This window comes from Lacerta agilis, chromosome 13 (assembly GCF_009819535.1).
Source record: "Lacerta agilis isolate rLacAgi1 chromosome 13, rLacAgi1.pri, whole genome shotgun sequence".
Lineage (NCBI taxonomy): Eukaryota > Metazoa > Chordata > Lepidosauria > Squamata > Lacertidae > Lacerta > Lacerta agilis.
The window spans coordinates 43,769,592-43,783,390 of NC_046324.1; the positions used below are offsets into that span (position 1 = coordinate 43,769,592).

At 46.5% G+C, this 13,799-nt stretch overlaps 1 protein-coding gene across 2 annotated transcripts in view; it reads left to right on the forward strand.

Annotated features, from left to right (window-relative positions):
- Positions 1-13,799, forward strand: part of MYH11 (myosin heavy chain 11) — an 85,842-nt gene that overhangs the window by 13,455 nt on the left and 58,588 nt on the right. For both annotated transcript variants that reach the window (XM_033166682.1, XM_033166683.1), the window contains exon 4: positions 11,237-11,264. In XM_033166682.1, coding sequence (XP_033022573.1) covers positions 11,237-11,264 — 28 coding nt within the window. The remainder of the gene's footprint in view (positions 1-11,236; positions 11,265-13,799) is intronic.

Genomic DNA, 13,799 nt, shown 5'->3' on the forward strand with positions numbered 1-13,799 from the left:
AATTATCCGGGGTTTCAGACCAGAGATGTCAGGGACTGAACCTGGGATCTTCTGCATGCAAACCAGATGCTCTGCCACTGAACTACGGCCTTTCCCAGTGGCTAGAAGTCCGCAGAATACTCACATTTGCCGGCCTCCCCTCTGGTGCATTTGTGAATTTCATCTTTCTAGACTCCTGCCTAACATATAAGGCAGCTGCTGCCAGTCAGAGCTGCCCGTGCTGGACTGCAGGGATGACAAAGTTCAGAACTTGAGCCATTGGGACTGTGGCATCTGGCCAGGGGCGTAGCAAGGTATATTGGTACCCGGGGGCAAAAAATTTTTTGTTCCCCCCCCCAGGCATGGGAAGGTCAGGTGGTACCCGGTGCGGAAAATTTCTTGTCAACCTCCCCATTGATCCCCCCCCCCCCGAAAAATGGTTTTACGTTATTTCACATTTTCTTACAAAGGAATAATAACAAGTAATAATAATAATAATAATAAACTTTTATTTATATCCCTCCCTCCCTGGCCGAAGTCGGGCTCAGGGTGCCTAACATCAGATACATAACATTGGTATAAAATCAAACAATAATTAAATTACCTCCTAAAAACATCTCAGAATCGAATTAAAGTCTAATTAGATGGCTTTCCACAGGGTTAGGGCTGGGAACAGTAAGTGTTCTCTGAACTGAAATTTCAGTCTTCATGACATAGGAAAACAGACAAGTGAACAGCTATTTTGGTGGAGGAGGGTCAAGATATTAACCAATATGCATGGAATTTCATATATAGCTATATCATCCCTAGTATAGGAAGATAAGACCTTCGGAGCAGGCAATTTAAAAAAAAATGTTCCTTGATAATTTGTCACCCCCTCCATTATGGAACCCGGGGCGGCCCCCCCCGCCCCCTTGCTACGCCCCTGCATCTGGCACCCAGGTTGCTGCTGAGGTTACCAAGCAAGTGTTTCCTCCTTATGTGACTCCCTGATGAATTGCAAAAGTTATTTTATTTTATTTTTTATTTACTGTGTTTACACCCCCCCCCCACCCTTAAACTGGAAAGGCTTGCTATACAGTGGTACCTTGGTTCTCAAACATCATCCGTTCCGGAAGTCTGTTCTTTTATTCTTTTGTCTTTGGTTATCTGTAATCATTTTGAACTTTGTGGAGATGCAGTTTGTTTACCCGTGGAGTTTTAATCTAGACTAAGCCAGTCATGATCATAATTTCGGGAGCTGACCTCCTTCATATAATTTGTAAAAACGTCGCATCCTCTCCTGATTTTTTTTCACTTGGTTGATGTCTTACTATTTCTGTTAGTTTCGCCAATTCAAGGGATTCTCTTATTTTTTAATAACCATTCATCCTTTGTTGGGATTGTGTTGTTTTTCCGCTGGAACGGATGGACTTGTTTTACCACTCTGAGAACTATAGCTCTGTGAGGGGAAGAGGGGGGTGTGTGTGTCTCCAAACACCTCCCAGCACTTACTTAACAAACTTCAGTTCCCAGGATGCTTTGGGGGAAGCCGTAAAAAACTGCTCGAAGCGGGTATGATTCTGCTTTAAATAAATGGTGCAGATGAGGCCGTAGCCTTTGTGCGTACAGAAACGGTTCCCTTCCGGTGGTGCTCATCTGCGGAGGGGCTTATAATTTAAAATGCAGCCGAATCTTTTGTAAGGATCTCTTCAGAAATTCTTTTGGAGCCCTTAACTCAAACTGAAAGTTGCCACCCTCATGTACAAATCTATTGGGTGGCCACATTTGGAATGCTGCATACGGCCTCATCTCAAAAGGGATGCCGCAGAGCTGGAATAATGTTCGGGAAAGGGCAGCCAAAACGATCGGTGGGGTGGGGGGTGGAGCCACTCCCCATCTAGGAAATGCCACACACAGGGGTCAGCAAAATTTTTCAGCCATGGGCCGGTCCACCGTCCCTCAGACCTTTTGGGGGGGGGGTGGGACTATATTTTGAAAAAAATATATGAACAAATTCCTATGCCCCACAAATAACCCAGAGATGCATTTTAAATAAAAGGACACATTCTACTCAGGTAAAAACAAGCTGATTCCCGGACCATCCGTGGGCTGGATTTAGAAGGCGATTGGGCCGCATCCAGCCCACGGGCCTCAGGTTGCCTACCCCTATGCTACAGCATATGGGCCTTTTTCAGTTTAGAAAAATGACAAATTTCTCCTATTCCATTTTGACTAATGTAGATATTTCTTCAAGTAATTCCCCTTCCAACTGGGGAAGGATGAAGTTGCCCATTTCAGTTTCTCTGATCCCCCCCCCACCTTAAATCTAGTTCTCCACATTTCTGCAGCAGTATGCAATTTGTTTTTAAAAATCAAAAACATCTTCATGATAAATTGTCAGAGTTTTCTTGCGTGTTTCTCCCGATAAAGACATTGCATGCAATTTTAACTGAGATGCATGGGTTTTTTTTTTTGGTGGAGCGAATTTCCCCTAATGCATCTCTGTGTCACCTTCACTAACCCATGTGTTTTTATACATACTTCCCGCCTGATATAATGCACGTTGTTTGGCTGGAGAATTGTGAATGTCAAAGGAGAGCTGTGTTTCAGCTCACGTATTGGTTCAAGAAGTGCAAATTAGGCCGTTTCTCGTTAAAATGCGATCGAAACCGAATTTCTCCCCCAACCCCACCTCCAAGTGCAGGGCAACTTTCACAATAGCAAATGCGTTTCATCTTTTGGATGTTTGGGAAGCTTGCTCCTGTAGAATGGGTCTTGATTTGGCCAAGAGGAAATAAACTTGCCAGAAAATGGGCAGTCTCTGTTTTGCTTCTGCCTGTCCATCTCCATCTTCCACTCTCCCCCCCCCATCCTCTCTGCATTGTCCCTTCTTTCCCTGCCTACATCTGGATTGTTTCATCATTTTGTCATCATTTGGGTGCTTCAAAACGGACAAACAGGTTGAGCACATTTGAGCTTCCGAACTGGGGCTGTTTTGCTTCCTCTGCCCAGCTCCCTCCTATGCGTGTCGGAATTACGGTTGTAATTTTCACTCGGTTTAATTTTTTTTAATATATCCTTCACATAGATTTACTGCCAAGATATACTAACAACCGCTATATACAACTGGAAGGTTTTAAAGGATCCGAATGAGTATAAAACACAGAAGTCTAATTAAACAGCTAAAAATATACAGCTGTGTGAGTCTCCAGCACGATGCTCAGAAGCATTGTTTTAAAGTTAGGTCTTTTTGTTCAGACGAAGCAAATGTTGCTGCTCCGTGAGTAAACACATAACTTCCTCCTAGTTGAAGTGGTCTCCGGAGTTTGTGTGTTGAATGCAGCCTCTTTGCCTCCAGAGAGCAGTTGGGGAAGGAGTGTAGCTCAACTGTAGAGTACTGTATCTTCCTTGCATGTCCCAGGTTCAATCCCCAACATCTCCAGATAGGGTTGGGAACGTCCCCTGCCTGAAACCCTGGACAGCCATTGCTGCCAGTCAGTGTAAACAGTACTGAGCTAAATTCACCAATGTCCTAGCCAAGCACAAGGCAGCTTTCTATATCTGCATGTTCTTAATATGGAAGTGCAGGAAGAGAGGGATCCAGGCAAATGGGGACTATTGCCCTGGATGTAATAAATGATGGGATGTGGGTGGCGCTGTGGTCTAAACCACTGAGCCTCTTGGGCTTGCCGATCAGAAAGTCAGCGGTTCCAATACCTGCGACGGAGTAAGCTCCCGTTGCTTTGTCCCAGCTCCGGCCAACCTAGCAGTTCAAAAGCACACCAGCACAAGTAGATAAATAGGTACCGCTGTGGCGGGAAGGTAAACGGCGTTTCCGTGCGCTCTAGTTTCCGTCACGGTGTTCAGTTGTGCCAGAAGCGGTTTAGTCCTGCTGGCCACATGACCTGGAAAGCTTTCTGTGGACAAATGCCGGCTCCCTCGGCCTGAAAGCGAGATGAGCGCCACAACCCCATAGTCGGCTTTGACTGGACTTAGCCGCCCAGGGGTCCTTTACCTTTTTACCTATATGATGTGACCACATTTGGAATACTGGGTACAGTTCTGCTCAGAAAAGGATCCTGTAGAATACAGGAAATGCTTAGATACAAAGGATCAGGGGTCTGGAGCAGTGGCGTAGCGTGGCCTGTGACCCACGCCCCATGCTACGCCACTGGTCTAGAAAAGCTGCCTTATGGGGAAATCACTTGGGGTTTTTTTGGGGGGGGGGAGTGAACAATGGACATGGACATGTAGAGGTGTCTAAAATTACCTTAGGTGTAGAGAAAGGGGACAGGGAAAGGGGAATGATGATGATGATGATGATGATAATTATACCCCGCCCATCTGGTTGGGTTTCCCCAGCCACTCTTGGCGGCTTACAGCATATCTAAAAACATAATAAAAACATCAAGTATTGAAAACCTCCTGATACAGGGCTGCCTTCAGATGTCTTCTAAAAGTTGCATAGTTCTTTATCTCCTTGACATCTGAAGGGAGGGTGCCACTACCAAGAAGGCCCTCTGCCTGGTTCCCTGTAACTTCGCTTCTCGCACTGAGGAAACCGCCAGAAGGCCCTCGGAGCTGAACCTCAGTGTCCGGGCTGAACGATGGTGGTGGAGACACTCTTTCAGGTATACTGGGCCGAGGCCGTTTTAAAGGTCAGCACCAACACTTTGAATTGTGCTCAGAAATGTACTGGGAGCCAGTGAAGATCCTTTAGGACCGGTGTTATGTGGTCTCGGCAGCCGCTCCCAGTCACCAGTCTAGCTGCCACATTCTGGATTAGTTGCAATTTGCAGGTCACCTTCAAAGGTAGTTGCATGTAGAGCACATTACAGTAGTCCAAGCGGGAGATAACCAGAGCATGCACCGCTCTGGCGAGACAGTCCATCGGCAGGTAGGGTCTCAGCCTGCATACCAGATGGAGCTGGTAGACAGCTGCCCTGAACACAGAATTGACCTGCGCCTTCATGGACAGCTGTGAGTCCAAAATGACTCCCAGGCTACGCACCTGGTCCTTCAGGGGCACAGTTACACCATTCAGGACCAGGGAGTCCTCCACACTCACCCACCTCCTGTCCCCCCCAAAACAGTACTTCTGTCTTGTCAGGATTCAACCTCAATCTGTTAGCCAACTGCCTCCAGACCCTCACTCTCTCGTGATACCAGTACCCAGTGGGGCTATCCTGTGAAAACGGAATGATTGGGAGACTTGGGACAGACATCTTCACCCAGGGCGTAGTTAAACTATGGGATTTTCTCTCACAAAATGTTTTGAATGCCAACAATTCGAACGGCTTTAAGAGGGGATTAGACGGATTTATAGAGGAGGATAAGGCTGTCTTTCTCCAGGCAGATTGTTTATTGAGGGTTCATCCTGATTTGCCTGCACAAAGCTTATGCAGAGGTTAGACTATGGCCTTTATTCATTCAGATTTCTTTCCGGGGGAGGTCATGCAACAACAAACATCCGTCCTGATTTGCTTGTGCAGAGTTTATAATGTCTTTCTGTTAATCTTCCATGCCATGCTTTGCAATGCCTATACCTGTCACTTTCCAAACCACAACAAGGGGGATTTGTCATACAGGCTCAAAAGAGCACAGATTTTATTTGCCCAACCCAAAATTTATGGTATGCCCTTGAATCCCGCACCCAGCCACTGCCCAGTGTTTCCAGGGCCATTTTAGATGACCTTCCAGATTTATTTATTTATAGATGTATTTCCCTCTCATAAAAATATCTGCCTGGTGTGCTCATATAGTGATGGCCTGCTCGTCCTGATTCATTTGCTCGGAGTTTGTTGGGAGATTAGACAACTTTGGCCATCTATGGAGCATTCATTCTGATTTGTTTACAGGAAAATTATGAGACATTGTGCCACACAGTTGTGACCACCTTTTTCCTAGTGCATTTTCCCATCACTTTCTTTATTTGGGGGGGGGAAATGATTTTTGGGAGAGGGTGAGGAGGGGAAGTGGAATTCTTGCTCAAGAGACCGCTCAGCTTTTATTGGGCAACCTGAAACGCAGCTGTGCGATTGAATCCCACCTGAAAACAGAAAGAGCCTGGAAAACTCCCTTGTGTCCCTTTCCTTCTTCCCTCTCCATCCCGCTGTTGACATGGTAAGTTGGGATGCGGCAGAAATTCAATTTAAAGGTGAACCTGACCTAATTGAACTTCACAAAACGATATGTGGACTCAAGAAACAGCCATCCTTCGAAATGGACACTTTTTTTGAACGTTCTAATGTGGCTCTCCGGCCAAGTAAGGGGGTGTAAAAGTGCACATCCCGCAGTGTGCCTAAAAAAGCATAAACCTGTATTAGCGAAGGTAACGTACAAAAAAAAATGCATTGGGGCTGGTATAATGGCTTTGCATGCATTTGTATATGAGACAAAGTTGCTTACAAACGTCTGTATACTTGGGTTGTTGTTGTTGTTGTTCAGTCGTTCAGTCATGTCCGACTCTTCATGACCCCATGGACCAGAGCACGCCAGGCACTCCTGTCCTCCACTGCCTCCTGCAGTTTGGTCAAACTCATGTTGGTAGCTTCGAGAACACTGTCCAACCATCTCGTCCTCTGTCGTCCCCTTCTCCTTGTGCCCTCCATCTTTCCCAACATCAGGGTCTTTTCTAGGGAGTCTTCTCTTCTCATGAGGTGGCCAAAGTCTTGGAGCCTCAGCTTTAGGATCTGTCCTTCCAGTGAGCACTCAGGCCTGATTTCTTTAAGGATGGATAAAGGTAAAGGTAAAGGGACCCCTGACCATCAGGTCCAGTCGTGTCCGACTCTGGGGTTGCGGCGCTCATCTCGCTCTATAGGCCGAGGGAGCCGGCGTTTGTCCGTAGACAGCTTCCGGGTCATGTGGCCAGCATGACAAAGCTGCTTCTGGCGAACCAGGGCAGCGCACGGAAACGCCGTTTACCTTCCCGCTGGAGCGGTCCCTATTTATCTACTTGCACTTTGACATGCTTTCGAACTGCTAGGTGGGCAGGAGCTGGGACCGAGCAACGGGAGCTCACCCCGTGGCAGGGATTTGAACCGGCGACCTTCTGATCAGCAAGCCCTAGGCTCAGTGGTTTAACTCACAACGCCACCTGGGTCCCTTAAGGATGGATAAGCTTGGGTAAATCTGACTAAATGCTCGTGAATTTTTCATAACGACTTTTCACAAAATGCAGAAGCTTCTAGCTGGGGAAACGTGGAGAGCCAAGCTTAAGATTGGAGAGGCTAGTAGGGACCAAAATTGATGGGTTCATCTATCCCTGGTTGGTAGTCAAATGGCAGCAGCTGTAAGAGGTCTTCTTCCTGCCGTCCTCTCTCTCTCCCCCCCCCCCCGACTGTGCTGGAAACATGCACAAACCCTGCAGGGAGACCAGCTCATAATAAAATGTCAAGAAGCTGCAGGCCAGGATGCCCGATTCAGTTGCTTTCTCCTTTTATGGTCAAGCTGCCAGCTCAGAGTCGCTTCCTTGTGATAAACCATCCGATTCAAGGCTGCGATTAAGCAGAGCAAGCTGGTCCTCTGGGAGGGAAGCGGGGGCGCAAACAGAGGCTGGAGGAGGAGGAGGAAGGGGGGGTGGTCCAAAAGAACGATGTTGTTTTCGAAGAAGGAAGCCTGGGATGCTGGGGGAAAGCTTGTGTGCTTTCAAAGCGGCCCCATTTAGCCCAGTCTTCACCTGGGGAGGAAAAAGAGACTGTGTTGGATGTCTCCTCTGCTGTATAGATAGTCATTTGGGGCTGAGGTCCAGCCCAGGACCCCCCCCCCCCAAAAAAATGTCCACCCAATGATGTCATATGATGGAGCAAGCGGCAAGCAGACCCTGGATCATGGGGTGCATAAAACACTCGGGGGGCACCTGGGAACGAGACTGTGGAGGAGAAGGGATGGCCATGGCTTTTGTCCCCGTCCTCCAACTGTGTTGTCGGAAGTTTTGACATGCCCCTGTTTAATTTCCCGGGCCGTTCTCCTTTCTAGTGTTGACCATCGGCATAGCTCAGCCCGAGTGGAATTCGTTCTCTGCTAAGTGCACCCAATTAAATTTGTCAGCAGGGGTGATTAGCAGGATTAAAAGGAAGAGAGCAGAACTTTGAGCCTGGAGCTGAGGAAAAAACTTAATGAGGACTCTCTCCGAGGTTGCCAACTGGAGTAAATTCAAGTGTGTGCAAAAACGTATGCAGTCGTACCTTGGTAGTCAAACGGAATCTGTTCTGGAAGTCCATTCAACTTCCAAAACATTCGGAAACCAAAGCGCTGCTTCGGATGGGCTGCAGGAAGGTCCTGCAGCCGATCGGAAGCCCCGTCAGATGTTCGGCTTCCAAAAATAGTTCGCAAACAAAAATAGTGCGGCATTCGGGAGCCAAAACGTTTGAGAGCTGAGCTGTTCGAAAACCAAGGTACGACTGTAGTTTGATCACAGAGATTTCCTTCCAGAAGCATACAGAGCTTCGGATGCGCCCCGAAGATATATAACCAGATCTGTGTGTGCTCCATGCTCCTATGAGGTTTGTCAGTTGATAGATGTGGTGTATACCTTTCTGCTACAAAACGATGCTTCCCCTTTTGCTCTCTGTTCCATGCATGGCCATTCCAGCTGCATACTTTTAGAACACACCTGCAAAGAATCCTGGGAACTGTAGTTTTTTTTTAAATTAAAATGAAGATGCTGGGGATTGTGTGAGAAGTAAACTACAGTTCCCAGGATCCTTGGGGGCAGGGGAGAATGTGCTGTGTATATGCAACCCCAGAGTGTAGAAGGAGAGAGGGATTGCGGTCTGGCCTAAATCTCTGCCAACGTTAAGTTTCCTCCCTCTTGCTTTTTGTGGCAGCGCCGGGAACTGTCCAAAAACATCACATCCGCTGTGGACCCCCGTTTAAAGAACCACCGTTCTATTGGGAACTTGTCCGTTTCTATTTTTGAAATAGAAACAACTTGAATCTTTAACCTTTTGTCTTCAGAGTTGTCCCGGAGGACAAAAAACAAGATGTCCATTGTTGCTAACCTAGGGAGTGTGATAAAAATTAAAGTATTGTGCGTGCATTGTGGGCGCCTCCGGTTTTCTGCTGATCCCCCGGTGCACAGGATTGGCAAGTGACACAGAGACTTGTCCAGATGTTCAGAAGTCATGGGAAGCAGAAATTCAGTGCTAGGTCACTGGCTTTGCCCGTGATGACTGGTCCATTAGGACAAATGTGTCACTGTCCCACGAAAAGCTCCCTCTCGCCTGCCACCTGACTTCCAACTGGTCCAGGGAGTGCCCCTGCTTCTCAGCATCCTCCTCTTCCTCTTTAGTCTCAGTGTTGCCACTTGTAGAACTCAGCAGAGAGGAGGGTGGGAACAGAACTAGAATCAGACGCCTCTGCTCGTCATGGGCTCTCTGGTGCCACCTACCGTTGGCCTCCCTGCTTTTTGCCCTAACAGTCCCAATGGGTGCCAGGAGGTCTTCAGTTCCACTGTTGGCATCTCCACTTAGCACAGGGGCGGGGGATTGGATCGGAATCCTTATCTCTCCCATCCGTCCCCCATAGGCCAAGATTGACAGGTGGGCGTGGCTGCCCACATGCCAATCACCAGATGCCACAAATGACATCAGGTGTCCCCGCATGGCCACTCAGTTGATTGTTGCTTACAAAGCGCAGCGCAGGGAGATTTTTTTAAAAGTATCCGTATCAAAGCCTTTATTGGCATCACTTACAAACATTCAAAATAAATAGGCCAGTACAATCTCGTCGCCATATTATCAGTAGAGTCACTTGCCAAAGGGAAGAGGAGGCCAGCAATCTATTTCAGCTCTGTGGGTCTCCAACAAGGGCAGGGTCCTGTAATGTACTTTGGCTGCAAAAGATCAAATAGAGGAACTTAGCTACTGTCTTGGTGAGCTCCTGGTCTCTCTCCTGTAATAGGAAGCGTATAACCTCTATCTCCAGTTTCTATTTTGGGATACATACAGGTGAAACTCAAAAAATTAGAATATCGTGGAAAGGTTCATTTCTTTCAGTAATTCAACTTAAAAGGTGAAACTAATATATGAGATAGACTCATGACATGCAAAGCGAGATATGTCAAGCTTTTATTTGTTATAATTGTGATGATTATGGCGTACAGCTGATGAAAACCCCAAATTAACAATTTCACCAGCTGCGCGCCATAATCATCACAATGATAACAAGCAAAGGCTTGACATATCTCGCTTTGCATGTCATGAGTCTATCTCATATATTAAACTCCAGTAGCTAATGAAAACAATTGCTTATATAAATGGACTTTTCCACGATATTCTAATTTTTCGAGTTTCACCTGTAGTTGGTCTAGGTATTGTTGGCAGAGATCATCATACATTTTGCATTTGAGGACCATGTGAGCTGGAGTTTCCACCAGGTGGGCATCACATGGGCAGATCCTATCTCCTTCTGCCTTCCCCGCGAACCTACCCCAGAGGAGTTTAGAGGGATTAGAATTGAACCTAGCCAGTGAAAAAGCCCTTCTTTCTTGCGGGTTAAACAGAAATTGTAGATAATTGGGATTAGGTTCTTGCGCCCAAGAGAGTCGAAAATAAAGAGGGCAAAATGTTTTTTCCGCAGCTAAAATTAGTTCCTGACGCTCTATGTCCCATAACCTAGTTTTTAACATGACTTTGGTGATTGGGAAAGCCACGGCGCCTAGGAGATGTGTGGGCGATCTGGCTGCTCCCCATTGATCGCCAGAGTTGATTTTTTTAAAGTGCCAGCAACCAGCTGATCGGTGTACCTGTAAATCCCTTTAGCCCAGCCGTCTCTTTACTTGCACCACACCTCACATCGTATATGATGTTCCATATAGGACACATGGGCATGGTTTGGCCAAAATGGCTTCCTTCCTGCTTCTGTGCAATAAATAACCAACGTTATATTTTGGAAAAGGTGTTTGCTCGCTACACATTTTGGCACCTCTTAAGACATTGCTGTCAAGTTTGGTGTGGCGGCTCTTGAGATCAAGGAGCAGGATTTGGCCTGTGCTTGGATACAGTGGGATGCCATTTTGAATGAAGATGGTGGGCTGAACCTTTCAAAAATGCACTTTTTTTTGGAAGTTCCTTTGAATTCCTAAGCAATGCCCAGTATGAGGTTGCTAGTAGATGTTTAATAAACTCTTCTGAAGATTCCTGCATTACTGGGATTCTGTGACATTCAGATCTCGTTTCTATATGAAATGATAGGTCCGTATACACCAAGCCCAAATAACTCACCATACTCTTGAATACCCCAGACTTAATACCTGTTTTCTCTTTATCTACAGATCGAGAAGACCAGTCCATTCTTTGCACGTAAGTAGAACCCGTTTGATCGTGCACACCTCTCTATTTCTGCTTACATTTTCACTTGCGGAGAGTAGCTACAACTGATATTATCAGTTGACGTATGTGTAGCCCTTAGACTGAATACCGTGTTCTGGACCAAAACCTGTAGGTTCGGAATTGTTTTTAAAGGCAGCCCTGTCTACCCAACTCACCTCCCTTTGTTGTCCTTCCCATTTTAAGCTTGTAAGCTCCATTTTGTGGGAGCTTGTTAATCCCCCCCTTTTGAAAAATTGCTTCCTTTTTTGTATAGCTGCTATGTGTGTAGCACTGTGCACTCTCATGGCACTGAGACGGGTGGGGAACTGCAGGTCAGTTACCAAACGTTGTCCTTCCGTCTTCTCTGAATCGTCGTCAGGATTCTCCCCAGGCACTTCTCGCCATCCTTGAATACTTTTGCCTGGCTGGAATTTGTCGCCGAACTGTGATATTGCCCCCTGGCTTGCCTGGATGGATGATTGAAATATGTGTCAAAACAAAATAAAAAATTCTTTCCAGTAGCACCTTAGAGACCAACTGAGTTTGTTCTTGGTATGAGCTTTCGTGTGCATGCACACTTCTTCAGATACACTGAAACAGAAGTCACCAGACCCTTATATACAGTGAGGGAGTGGGGAGGGGTATTACTCAGAAGGGTGGTGGGAATGGGTGATCAGCTGATAGGCGTGGAAAACCTGTTGACGACTCCTAACGGCTGCAATTAGTCTTGCAGGGAAAGGCAAGGGGTGAGATGGCTAAAGATAGCTTTGTCATGTATAATGAGATAAGAATCCGATGTCTTTGTTCAGACCAGGTTTCTCCATGGTTTTAAGTTTGGTGATTAGTTGCAATTCAGCCACTTCTCTTTCTTTTATAGACATTCTATAAAAGATCTCAAAGTAGCTGTCTTAATACAAAGAAATTTCAGAAATAGACTGGAAAGATATATTCAGTGTATCTGAAGAAGTGTGCATGCACATGAAAGCTCATACCAAGAACAAACTTAGTTGGTCTCTAAGGTGCTACTGGAAAGAATTTTCTATTTTGTTTTGACTATGGCAGACCAACACGGCTACCCACCTGTAACTGAAATATGTTTGTATTTGCACTATACGTTCAAAGTATCAGGCCACTTTAGGCTAAGGTTACCAGATTTTTTTCAATGAATCTGGGGACACTTTTCAACCTCCTACTAAATAGATGGATTTTGTCAGGGGACTGATTTGTAAATCCAGGGACTGTCCCCGGGAAACGGGGACGTCTAGTAACCTTACTTTAGGCAGCTGTGGCTTCCCCCAAAGGGTTCTGGGAGCTGTAGTTTGTGCTGAGAGTTGTCAGGAGACCCCTATTCTCCACATCACTGAGCTACAATTCCCAGAGTTCCATGGGGAGAGGGATTGACTGTTAAACCACTCTGGGAGCTGCATTACAAATCCTCCAACGGTGGCTGTGCTCTGACTTCCTGCTAATCCAAGACTGTGATGCGGCCCTACACATCCTCCAGGGCAGGCTGCCTGATGACAGCATTACGTTTTTATTTCTATAGGAAGATATTAGGAGAAAATCACACTGATGAATTTTCATGGGGACTTTTTTATTTTAAAAATGCAAGCTGATGTGGAAACATGGATAATTGAATTTAAGACTGAAAAATTGAGAAACCAGTATTGACAGATTCACCCATGCCCTGTATTTACCTTCCGTTTTAATGGACTGGTGCGAACGGGAGGTGTGCAGGGTGACGCTGCGGTCTGGGGCATTATCAGTGAGCCAGGGAAGATTTTATTACATGTTGGATAGCAAACCCTTTGCTGCCAAGTGATTGACCACAAGCTCCAGGTATAGCTTGCCAGAAATGCTCGGCGCCAGCTGCTCCAAACTCCAAGGTGCTTTGATGTTTGGGAACTAAAATGGGAGACACCTCCACTTCCTCACTCTTGCAGCTAAAAGTAGATTCGCTAGCAGTAATAGGTTGGTTTTTTGTTTTAAAGGAAACATCTGCTTTCAAAGGAGTGTTTTCTCTGTGAGTCTCTTGTCTGGGCAGTGCTTTTTTCCCCCTAGAAAAAATGTTTAGAGCTACTCAAGAAAATCACCATTTTATAGTTCAAATTGGGAAAAATAAATACAGTAAATGGACCAAAGTACAAAGATTGACAAAATGTTTAGGGGTATGCATACCCCTGCCTGCATACCCCCCAGAAAAGAAGCGCCGAGTCTGGGTGTGCTTTTGGATAGGCCAGAGTACTGACTCACCCAGAGGGACAGTGGCCAACCTCTCTAGCAAGTGGCTACTTCGGGCTCACAGAACACTTCGGTTAATTAACTTAGGAATGGAGGAAGTTGCTGTCACGGTCCGGTCTACGGGTGAACGAAGTCCCGGCAGAGGACATCAGGACCCGGGGGCAAGATGGCGGGGTGGGAGCAGGAATGCGAGTCCAGAAACCAGGGGTCCGAGGGCCAGGAAGCAGAAAGTCAAAGGTCTGGGGGTCGAGAAGCAAGGAGTCACGAAGGCGAAGGTCCGAGGGT